The sequence below is a fragment of the Triturus cristatus genome, chromosome 5_1 (genome assembly GCF_964204655.1).
Source record: "Triturus cristatus chromosome 5_1, aTriCri1.1, whole genome shotgun sequence".
NCBI classification, from domain to species: Eukaryota; Metazoa; Chordata; class Amphibia; order Caudata; family Salamandridae; genus Triturus; species Triturus cristatus.
Window position 1 is genome coordinate 68,226,525 of NC_140587.1, and position 14,042 is coordinate 68,240,566.

The window sequence follows — 14,042 nt, forward strand, 5'->3', positions numbered from 1 at the left end:
CATTTCACTGTTGCAACGGAAGAAGGGGGAGATGATTCATGACCCCAGTGACACTACAACTTGGTATATTACAGAACAGAACAGCAGTTTTAATCATGCTGCATTTACAAAATGGTGAAGCATTTTGTTGTTGAAATTTAACGAATGACCATAATTAAATTGGAATTAATAATAAATCATACATTAATTTAGTGAGTATATGACAGATTTTTTTAATTATTGAAATGGCTACCTATATACATTGATAAACAAGAAAAAGGTGCATGTGCAAGAAGGCTTAGAATTCATTTATGAATAATAGAATAAAAGTAAATTATTCCACATTAACAGTTGCCGCGTTGTTTCAACTCTTCCATCTTCATCAAGATTTCCTTTGAAGACATTGTATGCAGCAGTAGCTTATAATCGGAGAACCACCGCCTCAAACCTCCAGAGCTACAAATAAAGTAGGACACAGAAATGTTGACTCATTTAGATTGAATTCCCAAAAGACATTGATCTGGAGGAGCCAAGAGAGAAAACACAACTTCAGAGCATCTTTCTCAAGCTCATCATTGATGGCTTGGTCAAACACAAAGGCTTACTCACTCATATGTATTTGAGAGGTGTAAGGTAAGTGTGCTTCACACATACAGTTAATGGAAAAAGAAGCCAGCCAAGTTTATGTAAACAATAAATTGTCAGATTGGAAACCACCGAAAATATATTTTGAAAAATCACTATAAAATCATAGAAATTGATTTCAAGCATTCTTCAGTAATACTCAGTGGGCAAAACTTTTATATAATTCCATTACAGTCAGTGATATTCTCCAAATGCCATTAGAGACAGTGTGAGGTCAATCTAGGCGATGCTACTTTAGAGAAAGTGGTATAATACCATACACTATGCTATGTCTCATCATGGAACATTCAGGGGGACCTACGGATCAGGGATCAGGTAAGGCTGACCTCAAAAGTATATCATTCAAATCCACCAAAGCCTCAGGTTTACCATCTGATTAGGGCCTCATGTAGTGTTTGCTGTTAATGAGCTATCCGTAAAAAATTGTAAGACGCCACATCTGCCTCAGTTTCCCTGCCTCATTTAAAGGTAGGAAAGCCACTTTCTGACAGCAAATTGGAAACTTCTTAAACATTGCAATAAAGTCAGCCAAATTATTGATTCTGATTCTACTTTCTCTGTTTCCGATTGCCATTTATAGTGTGACCGGCTCACAAAGACTACAACTTTTCAGACTGGGCCACCATTACATGGAGGGCTGGATGGCCTTCTGATTTCACTGTCAAAACTCCTTGCCAAAGCCAGTAGCTAGTCATCCCTAAAATAGTCGACACCTCCCTTTACAAGAAGCTTCACTTGAGTTCCTCCTATTTAGAAGGATTCCATTGCCCTCGCACTTTTTAAGATCTACCTTTACCCACTTGCTAAATTAGGGCCTGATTCATATCTTAGTGGTAAGGATACTCCATCACAATGGCAGTGGATAATTCTAACCACCAAGATGATAACCTGGAAGCATGATTCAAACACAGATGGACCATAGATTGGCCAAGGTGAAGCCTCCTCTGTATCTGCTATGTTCACCCTTCTCCAACAGCCCGATGGAGTAAAGGCCACAAGAGAATTGGCTATATGTTTATCCAACTTATTTAGGTGGTGGGAGGCATATAGCTGTTTTTTACTGTCTGTTACCACCATGCAAACACTGGCAATAAGGGGCAGAAAAATACTAAATATGATGAGGGGGCAATTGGTTTTATTTGAAAAAAGAAATTCACGCTTCATTTGCTGGATGGTTTGGTGTGTACCAAACTTGAAAAAGCATTGACTTGAATCGCCACATCGGACGAAGGATCCTAACAATGCTTTAGAAGTGACTACTGGGTTGTCAGCCATTTTCTAAATTTGGTGAGTGGAAACTCTATCTGGGGTAATATAAATTAGACATATAAATCAGGCCGTTAATCAAGGTCTTTAGAGTTGAGGTAATCTCTTTTTTCAATTCTCAATTGACTACAAGACTTGAAAAGCCTTCCTCTGAAATTCAAAAAAAGTTGTTAGGATGTTGAAGGTCCATCCAGAATTGAACTGGTAGACAAGTCAGCAGTGTCTTCTTGGTATTTCCAAGTATAGGTCTTGAAGATTTTTGTGTGTATACATGGCCATTGAGGAGCTGGTGCAGGTAATACAGGTATTATTTCAACACTCGTTTATGCTAATGCCTGTTAAATCGGTCCTTTGGAAATTGGCATTTGCAAACTTTAAGGAGTCCAGAATATGGCATTTCAGCTTGTAATGAACTTTGGAAAATACAAGGGGGTTCTGAGGCTCAGCACAAACTCCATTGGTTGCCAGTCTCCAGGCAAATTCAATACAACATGCCAACAGAGCTAGGACTGCCCTCCCTGCCTCAACTCTTGTTACTTAGATGTTCTCCGAAGTAACCCTTTTGTTCATGTGTTTCCTTCCTCCTGGCTGTTAGTCACTTTTTTACTTCCCCCCTTTGTCAAACCGCAATGTTGGAATGCTCTCCCCTTATGCCCACAGCAAAGAGATAACTTAGATGCATTCAGAAAATTCCTTAAGTCACATCTTTGCTGAGTCTTCTTGTGGCATAAATCCAGGTTCAAAACCATTTCCTGGTGAGAAGATGCCTCTGGGTGTTCATCTACACTCTGTAAATATTAACTGAAGTTACCACGCTTCAGGTTGGAATTAATCTCTGCTTGATGGCTACACCTCTTTCACTGCACTTTGTCCTGATATGTGAAGAGATCATCCCACATCCCTGAATAAAAACAGACAGGTACCATCTGCAACTCAGGGGGCCGGTGAATTTACCAGGGTTCCTGGAACTCAGGGGAAGATGGTGCCAGCAAACAACATTCTAATCATATTATGAAAACTGATCATGGGATGGTGTAGGATCCATGCTATGAATCAAGACAGGTAGAGTGCTACCCTAAGCAGAAAGTAGTTTTCTCTTCATAACTGGGCTTCATTGTAGAAACATTCCTGGGGGCATATGTATCAAGTTCCGTTTTTGCAATTCTCAAATAGCGATTTTTAGGGAATCGCTATTTGAGAATTGCAAAACGGGATGTAATTAAAAATTCGCAAATGTTTTGCGATCTCTTAGCATTCCTTAATTGCGATTAGCAAATTGCTAATCGCAATTCAGGAATACCTTCCCATTCATTCCTATGGGCCAGGAGGCCCATAGGAATGGGAAGCACACCATCGTGAGCCCTCTTACGATAGAAGTCATGTGTTCTGCTTCTTGTGGCACCTTTGAGAAGGTGTGCTAATATATTTAGGCAAAGGCTAAGGCATTGCCAACTAACTGATAATTGTTGCCATCAAGGTGTGTTGAATCTAAGGCATGTAAGGCTACTCAGATGTCAGAGGGAATGATTGTGGGTGATTGTGGGCTTGACATTCCCGGTTGGAGGAATTGATATGTGTGTTACTAGCATGTAACAGAGAATTACACAATGTAGCTTTTCTGTACATCCTAATATTAACCTTCCCATGATCAATATACCTCTCAATATCCAAAAATACACTCTTATCCCGGCTATATGGCATGGTATAGGAACTATTTAATGTGTTATCATTCACATATTCAAAAAATACATATAGATCTGCCCGATTGCCAGTCCAGATGATGAGGCAGTCATCAATATATCGTCCAAACTTATTTATCCATGCTGACCCCGGCAACCTGTATATAGGGTATGACTATACATAATTTACAATCATGGGACATACCGCACTTACATCACTTCGGTTTGTGATTGTTGTAAATAATAGTAACGTTACTGCAAATATAAGCTCATATGCTGAGGCTAACAATTGTAGGAAATAATGATCGTAGCTCACTTTTACTTGATTGACTATAATGGCTAAACTTATGACATTAGAATGTATGACTTCAGTTAAATTGTTCACAATGATTTCTCCTTAATGTGAGGTATATGGTGATTTGAGTACTTATATATTACAGGAAGTGCACCATCATTTTGATTAGGATGACAACTATGAAACCGTAGGTATGGCACATATGTATTCCTTTGATATATTTTAGTGTTTATTCTTTTATTATAGTATCAAGGCTAATGATACACATTAATGCCTTAGAAGTGGAGAGGACTTCCAGTTGCATATATTGATGTTGAAATGTTGTTATTACCATGATTGTGTTTGGTGAGTTGGTATCATTACTTCTATTAGGGCTTTAATGGTGCCTTCAAAGTGTTTCATCTCCTTCTTCTTCACTCACATGGCTTTCTTTGTGGTTTCTATTCTGTCACATTGTTTGAGAGAAGCACAAGGAAGGACACTTCAGGAAATAAGCCCAAACTCTGTCTTGGTTTTGAATCCTATTTGATACTTCTATTTTCTTTGTATTTTAATTATTACTTATGATCACAATTCTTCCTTTAATTCCCTTTCTTTTATTTTGGTTGACTTGACACCATACTAACTCTAGTAAGGTGTAGCTGCTTAGATAGTTATGGTTTTTACTTGTCTTTTTGTAGCCCAGAGGAAGTCAGTGGGATACTATCCACAAGAAGAAACCCGTGTTGGCCACAGTTATGGTTTTGGATTAGCGGTAATAAAGCTGACCTTGGAATAATGCAACATTCAAAATAAAGTGAAGATGTTTTCTACGACAACACATTTGTGGACATGTTATGAATTGGAGAATTACTCAGGATAAAGCCTTACTCTTTAATGAGCACCGCATAACATGGCATCTGTCCTTTCTTGATACGCTATTTGCTATGTTGGGAACCTCTGCACAGATTTTCTCATGACTACGTTTGTTTTTCTTTTTAGCTAAGAGCAGGGTTTCCCAAAGTCGGTCCTGGAGGGCCGTATCCATGCCAGATTTTTAAGATAACTTAGTTTATCTAAATGGAAATATGCTAAACATCTGGCATGGATCCTACCCTCCAGGATCGACTTTGGAGAAGAACACTGGCTAAGACCAACAGTGAAGTGCCCAATCTCAACTTTAAGAATGTTCCAAAACTTCAAAACCAGTAAAGCCAACCCCAACACTGTTGTATATTTTGAATCCTGCCTTTGTGCTTCTCCAGGTCAAACACTCCTCAAGTCTACTAACTAAAGAATGACATGCAATTCCTATACCTTGCAATATCCATTGTCTTATAGACTAATTTAAACATGTATGATTCATTATTTCCAGATAATGTGTGTGTGATGTAAAGTGCTCTGACGTCCTACACTGGTATGAGCAGCGCTACAGAACAAACGAAATGCATGTGAAAGAAAGGCCATGGAGGGTGTTAGTGAGGGGATCTGTGAAGAAGGAAGTTAAAGGAGGGGCAAAAATATTGTTGACAGTGTGCCACCAGTACTAAAGGGGGCACTGCCCTGGTCTCTCACCTTCTGCCAGCAGTTGACCCTCCAGCCAAGACTACCATATGTGCTCCCCTAACACTGCATGATGTCATGTGCCCCACAGTGGGCAGAGCTTCACTCACCTTAGAGTCAGGCTCTGAGCAGGAGAGCTGCTGTCATGGGGAGCCCTCCATGTGGGATTGCCATGCTGGGTTGGGTAAATACAATGTAAATGAATGTCATGATATGTGCAGGCCCGACTACGGGAATATCAGTGAATGCAATGCAAAGGTATGCCACAGCCTGTGTCCACATAACCTGTTAATGATTGTCAATGCAAAGTCAATGTATACCCTGACTTGTGCCCGCCAACATCAGCATTAATGATACCAATGTATTTCATAATCCATGCTTGTATGATAATATTACTCTTGCAAATAAGAGCAAAGTCAATTTATGTTCAGACCAAAGCAAACATACCTTTGAGAACACCAGCAAGAACAATGTAAATGTGCAAGATGTCAACTGTATGCGCAAAGTTGATAATGTCAATAAAACGACAGTAGTGGCTGCCATAGTATTTTAAGGAGTTTCAATGAAATCACATAATTGCTGTCGGATTCACCCAAGGTGACCTCCCCATCTACCCTAGTCAGTGATACGTGGTCAGGCAAGTATAGTCAGGTACTCGACTCAGGTCCATGCTTGTCGAGTAAGAGGTCACAGGTGGGGTCCTCCATAAATTACAGGCATACACCTACCCATCAGTTTCACAGATAGATAGTTAATTGCACCATAAACAAGCCCGTGGTAATTGGCCCCAATAAAACCCCTTTGACCAAAGGCTCATATTCCCCAGAAATACCACAAACACAGATACCATATGTAGATAGGTACACTCAGCCAATCAGGACATTACATGCACACCACACATTGTGATCAAGAGCTGCTCATTCTGGCCATATGGACACATACACACTGGCCCACACTAGCTCTACACGAGGTCCAAAGACATCTGTGTCCTTATGAGATGTGCACACATGTGACTGATTTATGACTAAGATGCTCTTTAAGAAGGTAGAGAACATTTTATTGTACCTCATGAACTGTATAAATAGACAGCCACAAGATTTTGAGCAGAAGCATTCTGTTCAGCCTCTCCCGGGGGCAGAGTTTAATTAAACTAGCTTGTTACTGTTTTGCCAAATGCCTCTTGTCTTTTCATTTATTCAAAGTACATTCATATCCGAACAACAACCACATGTGCTCGCCTAACACTGCATGATCTATGTGCCCCCCTGAGCAAGCAGAGCTCCACCCACCTTAGAGTCCGGTTCTGAGCAGGAGTGCAGGTGCCATGGGGAGTCCCTCCATGCGTGATTACTACACGTGCTCCCCAAACCCTGCATGCTCTATGTGCCCACCCCCCACAGTGAACAGAGCTTCCCTCATCTTAGAGTCTGGATCCGAGCAGGAGTGCAGGAGCCAAGGATAGTCCCTCCATGCGTGATTACCACATGTGCTCCCCTAACACTGCATGATCTATGTGCCCCCAATGAACAGAGCTTCCCTAACCTTAGAGTGCATCTCTGAGCTGGAGAGCTGCAGCCCGGGGGAGCACCTCCTTGGGAAATTACCACAAGTGCTCTCCTAACACTTCAAGAGTCATGTGCCCCTCACACTACCTGCCCACAGTGAACAGAGCTTCCCTCACCTTAGATTCCGTCTCCGAGAATGAGTGCAGGTGCCATGGGAGTCCCTCCGTGCAAGACTACAACATGAGCTCCCCTAACACTGCATGATCTGTGTACCCCCCCCAGTGAACAGAGCTTCTCTCACCTTAGAGTCTGGCTCTGAGCAGGAGAGCTGCAGCAGGGGAGCCCCTCCATGCAGGATTACCACATGTGCTCTCCTAACATTGCATGATTCATGTGCCCCCTTCACAGTGAACAGAGCTTCCCTCACCTTAGAGTGTGTCTCTGAGCATGAGAGCAGGTGCCATGGGGAGCCCCTCCATGTGAGATTATCACATGTGCTCCTCTCACACTGCATGATCTATGTGCCCCCCCAACAATGAACAGAGCTTCCCTCACCTTAGAGTCCAGATCCGAGCAGGAGTGCAGGTACAATGGGGAGCCCCTCAATGCAGGATTACCACATGTGCTCTCCTCACACTACATGATCTAAGTGCCCCCCACAATGAACAGAGCTTCCCTCACCTTAGAGTCCAGATCCGAGCAGGAGTGCAGGTACCATGGGGAGCCCCTCAATGCAGGATTACCACATGTGCTCTCCTCACACTACATGATCTATGTGCCCCCCACAGTGAACAGAGCTTACCTCACCTTAGAGTCCGGATGAGAGCAGGAGTTCAGGTACCATAGGGAGCCCCTCAATGCAGGATTACCACATGTGCTCCCCTAACACTGCATGATCTATGTGCACCCCACAGTGAACAGAGCTTACCTCACCTTAGAGTGTGTCTCTGACCATGAGAGCAGGTGCCATGGGGAGCCCCTCCATGTGAGATTACCACATGTGCTCCTCTCACACTGCATGATCTATGTGCCCCCCCACAATGAAAAGAGCTTCCCTCACCTTAGAGTCCGGATCCGAGCAGGAGTGCAGGTGCCATGGGGAGCCCCTCAATGCAGGATTACCACATGTGCTCCCCTAACACTGCATGATCTATGTGCCCCCCACAGTAAACAGAGCTAACCTCACCTTAGAGTCTAGATCAGAGCAGGAGGGCAGGTACCATGGGGAGCCCCTCAATGCAGGATTACCACACGTGCTCCCCTAACACTGCATGATTCATGTGCCCCCCCCCTCACAGTGAACAGAGCTTCCCTCACCTTATAGTCCAGATCAGAGCAGTAGTGCAGGTACCATGGGGAGCCCCTCAATGCAGGATTACCACATGTGCTCCTCTCACACTGCATGATCTATGTGCCCCCACAGTGAACAGAGCTAACCTCACCTTAGAGTCCAGATCAGAGCAGTAGTGCTGGTACCATGGGGAGCCCCTCCATGCAGGATAACCACACGTGCTCCCCTAACACTGCATGATCTATGTGCCCCCCACAGTGAACAGAGCTAACCTCACCTTAGAGTCTGTATCCGAGCAGGAGTGAAGGTACCATGGGAAGCCCCTCAATGCAGGATTACCACATGTACTCTCCTCACACTACATGATCTATGTGCACCCCACAGTGAACAGAGCTTCCCTCACCTTAGAGTCTGGCTCTGAGCAGTAGTGCAGGTACCACGGGGAGCCCCTCAATGTAGGATTACCACATGTGCTCCTCTGACACTGCATGATCTATGTGCCCCCCGTACAATGAACAGAGCTTCCCTCACCTTAGACTCCGGCTCCGAGCAGGAGTGCAGGTGCCATGGGGAGCCCCTCAATGCAGGATTACCACACGTGCTCCCCTAACACTGCATGATTCATGTGCCCCCCTCCCAGAGTGAACAGAGCTTCCCTCACCTTAGAGTGTGTCTCTGAGCATGAGAGCAGGTGCCATGGGGAGCCCCTCAATGCAGGATTACCACACGTGCTCCCCTAACACTGCATGATTCATGTGCCCCCCTCCCAGAGTGAACAGAGCTTCCCTCACCTTAGAGTCCGGCTCCGAGCAGGAGTGCAGCCGCCAGGGGGAGCAGCAGGGCGCTGATTCTCACGGGGTTGGCGCCATTGCACATGTTGGTGCTGCAGCAGTAAACGTAACTGTTATAGCCTCCGTTCGTCCCCTTTCCTTCTCGGCACAGGGCTGAGCAGCCCCTGTATACATTTTCTCCACTGACAGCTAGAGGAAGAACCATAAAGGATTATATAGTGATATATACATACACACCGGTCCTGCTGCAGCTGGATATGCTTGCATCGATTCCACCTGCCCTTACAGAGCAGTTCCATCAAAGCCTCTACAACAGGAGGTTCTCTGCAAGCAGCACAGAGACTGAATAAGACTCCCAGCTGGAACATTAAGGGCTACATTTGTAGTTGTTTCATACATTAAGACGCAGAGCTATAGAGTCACAAATATTTTAGTTTCCCTGGCATGAGCTAATTACTTTTGGTTACATCATTTTTCTGTGGTGGATTTTTATACCTCTTAGTTTTTTGACAGCGCCTGACATAGTGCTGTTCCACGATTAGTATTCAGGCAAGCTAAACGATTTTTATCACAAGTAACTTACTGGATAAACAAAATGGCCCTGTTGTGGTGATATTAACTGTGAAACATGTAATAGCAGAATTATAATGTCAATCATATTATAGCAAATTTCTTCCACTACTCTCTTTTGGGGCACCCATTTTTCTTTTGTCTAAAGTACTCCACAAGAGTGTATGTGTTTTCCAAGGCCCTTGTGTGCGTCTCTTCTATCATCCGCACTCTGGGATGCTCTCTCTAGACTACTTGCTTCTTTCCCTCCTACTCCATTGCTGCCCCTACCCTCAGGTACATTCCCTTAATATTTTTATTTTGTCTGTAAGCTCCAGCCACGATCTACACATCTCTCTCTCTCTCTCTCTCTCTCTCTCACTCTCTCTCTCTCTCTCTATTCCTCTCAAATTTCTAGGAGTAAGACAAGAGTTTTCCTGACTTACTCCTGGAAGGCTTTTTGCTGTGACCTACAGTTGTACTACTCCTATATTTCTCTTGAAATATAGGAAATGTCTGTGATGTTTGCTTTACCATCTCAGGACAAAGTTATCATACATTTTGTTCTGTGTAACGTGCCTAGTGGTAGCTGGAAGGCATAACACAACTCTTTCCAGGGTTAAATAATTTAAACTATAGGTCAACAAGAGGGAGTTGGAAGGATGGATTCAGGGTTTTAATGTTGTAATGTATTTTGAAAAATGATTTATTACGGTGAGTTTTTAAAATACTGCAATTCATGTTTGGCATTTTTAAGTCCTACCAACATGAATACATGGGATTTTTTAGAAAATAATGAACTGTGGAGCAGAGTGGATGAACAATAATATTAAATTAATGTTTCATGGGGAGCCTTACGTTTTGACAACCATACTACTGTGCAGATAATTGCATATAGGTAAACAGTGATTTGCTATATCTAATTCTGCACAATTGTACACTGATACTTACCTATATTCACTCAGCTTCACAGTATTTTGGTTCTCAATATTTAGTCTATGCTATTATGTCACTGAGATACATCTGTGCTCAATATGTTTTAAGGGGTGGTAATTCTTCCTAAGAATTTTCTGGGAAGTTTCAGAGCAATATATGGTATTTTCAATTCTGTCTCAATAATAATTTAGAAACAATGGTAAGCAGTGTGTTTAAATGCATCTTCAGTAGGACCATTATCAAAATTGCTTGAAATCTGAACATAAATGTACCAATAATTGAAAACTCACCTTAAAAGGAAATGCGGGAAAATGTGTGTGAATTGGGATATACTTGCACAAATCTTGCCCAAAAGAACCATTGAAAACTCTATAGGTTTTTTTTAAAAATATTTATTTTTAAGCATATCCAGAAAAAATAAATACAAATACATACAAGTTCATTAAATTAAGATGGAGACAGTTTACAAAGTACGGAAATCATTGATGATTGAAAACATTTTACACAGACAAAAGAAAGAACAACCGACATTCCAGTACAGTTTACCCAAATATTATCAAATAAGGTGCGCAGAGAAGCACAGCTAGTCGTCCTCACGTCTCTGCTCCATTCACTGATATGCGCCCAAATCTTCCTGTCCCGGTTCCTGGCCTGTCTGCCTCTACAAGCATATATAGACATCTCTTGTTTGTATATCCCAAGGAGCCTAGCAAGCCACATATGAAAGGTTGGTTGCGCCGGGTCTTTCCATCTTGTGGCCAATAATAACCTGTATACTGCTGCCCCCAGGAACAAACCATATCTTTGTTCAGTGATGAGACCCAGAGTACTATCGTATCCGAGAATCAACAGGGTCGGAGTTAATTCTGGTCTAAAACCAAACAATACTTCCCAAAAACCTGACAGGACTTCTTGAAGTAGGGCCAGCTTCTCACAACCATAAAACATATGTATCAGAGTGGCAGGTCCAAGCCCACATCTAGGACATTTGTCGTCAACCCTCTTCCCCCACTGGTAGAGTTTAGCAGGGGTAAAGTAGAGATTGAATATCGTTTTATATATTTGAGCTTTTAAATTCGAAGTTGAGAAGATTTCTGAAGTTAGGGAAAGGCTCATGTAGATATCCACATCAGGGTTGCGCAATTTCGTTACCCAAGATGCTTCAATTTTTTCCAGGTTGTCGGGCTGTTATCAACAAGTATTTTATAAAAGTCCCTAATTCTGCTTGTTTCCCTGGTTACTGCTTCTAATAGCGGGATCTCCTCCAGTTTAATCTTTGGCTTCCATGTGGTATTGACATTCTTGATCTGGAGAAATTTTAAATATTGATTATCTAGGACGCCAAACACCCGCTGTAGCCTAAGGAATTGAGCATCTTGCACTCCCCCACAGAAATCCCCTATTGTTCCTACCCCATACTTTTCCCACTTTTCCCCCATATCATCATCGCCAAGTAAGGCAACAATGATGATCGCCATAGAGGGGTATATCTAGAAATTCTTGGGCTTGCCATAGCCTTAGAGACCTGCTTCCAAATTCTCCATGAACCATAGATTACTTTGAACCGCACCTTCTTATAATAGCTGGGTTCCAATTGTCTCAGTAGCAGCCCGGAAGCTTCCTTTCCCATTGAAAGTTCATAAATTGTGGGTATGTTTGGGGCCTGCGATGGTTCCTTGAAATAATTCACCGATAATAGGGTAGTCATCTGATATAAAAGGGCTGCCCAGTAATACATCATGATATTAGGAACTCCGAGGCCCCCCCTATCCTGGGGCAGTGCTAAATATTTGAGTACTCTTCTAACCTTCCCGTATTGCCATATAAAGTTAGAGAAAATTGTTTCCAGTGTCCTCAATAAATTATCATCTACGGCCAGTGGTATAGAGCGAAACAAATACAATATTTTGGTAATATAGTCATTTTTAAATAATTCCGCCTTCCCCATTAACCCTCCTTAAATCATTCCCTATATTTTTAATCACAGGTATGAAATTAATTCTGCTAATTTCATCTACCTTGGCACTTATTCGGACTCCAAGGTAGACTGCTGAAGTTGCTCTTCTAGAGTCATTAAAATCAAGGTTTTCTGTGCATAATACTATTGTTTTCCCAGCATTCAGAGCATAGCCGGAGAAGCGACCATATGCCTCAGCAATCTTACTGATTTCTTCGATCGCCTCAGCAGGGTTGGGAGTAATGTCGTCGGCGTACACCAATACTTTTGTCTCAAACCCACCCGTAATTATTGGTGCAATACGCCTGGTCTGCAACAGTTTGTCAACTAGGGGGTTGATATATAAGGCAAATAAAATTGGGGAACAGGGACAGCCCTGTCTAGTCGCTCTTGATATTTTGATATTGCCAGATTCCCACCCCAGTAGTTGTAATCGGGCTATTGGCTGATAGTACATTGCCTTAATAGCCTTTACAAACTGGGGGCCAATACCGTTCTGTTCCAATATCAGCCATAAAAACTCCCACGACACCTGATCAAAGGCCTTTTCTTCGTCGAGAAGGACCATAGACATCTGGTCCCCCACCCCGGACATAAATGTCGAAAAGAGAAACAACTCTACGGGTATGGTCCGTTGTTCCTTTGCCCGAGATAAACCCATGCTGCCATGGGGAAACCAGATGTTCTATGACCCTCCCTAGCCGATTGACCAAAATGTTTGAGTAGATTTTTATGTCAGAATTAATCAGGGAAATCGGGCGGTAGGACGATGAATTATCAACCAGTTTCCCTTTCTTAGGAAAAATTACAATGGTGGTCTCTTTCCAAGACTCAGGGGGGGCTCCACTGTATTGTACACCCTTAAACAGATCTAAAAGCAGAGGTGTAATAGTTGATCCCAGGATTTTGTAGACCTCAAGAGGTATACAATCCGGGCCCGCCGCCTTTCCTGATGCCAACCTTGACAATGCTAATTGAGCTTCTTCAAGTGTACTTTCTGCCTCTAATTCCTCTCTCATGAGCCTGTCCATCCCTTCAACAATAGTAATGCCTGCAAACTGCCCTACCACACCTTGAAAGACCTCTTCTCGACTTTTATTAATATCATCTTGATAGAGAACCTGGTAGAATTTCTGAAATTCCCTAATTATATCTTCCGGATCGGAATAGGCTTGTCCACAGATTTTAATCAAAGATATAGCGCTTAACACTGTCTTCTGCCTAGTTCGAAGTGCTAGCCTCCTGCCGACTTGTTCTCCGGTTTCGTAAACACTATTACGGTGCGACTGATACTCCTCAGCTGATTTCTGATTTAGCCAATTAGTAAGCTCTGCTTTCAGTGCAATAATTCGAGTTAAATCTCCCTCCAGACCCTGTGCTATCTGCATGATGTGCTCTTCTTCAGCCCTAACTAGATCTTGCATCAATTGTTGCTTTGTTAATTCCTGCTGCTTTCTAGATCTAATAACAAAAGAAATGGCCTCGCCTCGAAGGGCCGCCTTAAATGTGTCCCGTTCCACCCCCTACTAGCACTGAACCTATTAATATCAAAGAATTCCTGTGGCCACTTTTTCATATGTATAATATATTCACTGTTCACGAGAAGT

General features: G+C 42.7%; 1 protein-coding gene across 1 annotated transcript in view; it reads right to left on the reverse strand.

The window, feature by feature from the left end:
* Nucleotides 1-272: 272 nt before the first annotated feature.
* Nucleotides 273-14,042, reverse strand: part of LOC146830199 (lymphocyte antigen 6E-like) — a 236,622-nt gene continuing 222,852 nt past the window's right edge. Inside the window, exons 5-6 of the mRNA XM_085604424.1 lie at nucleotides 8,994-9,170; nucleotides 273-435 (exon numbers count right to left, since the gene is read on the reverse strand). Coding sequence (XP_085460550.1) covers nucleotides 8,995-9,170 — 176 coding nt within the window. The 3' untranslated portion in view covers nucleotides 273-435; nucleotide 8,994. The remainder of the gene's footprint in view (nucleotides 436-8,993; nucleotides 9,171-14,042) is intronic.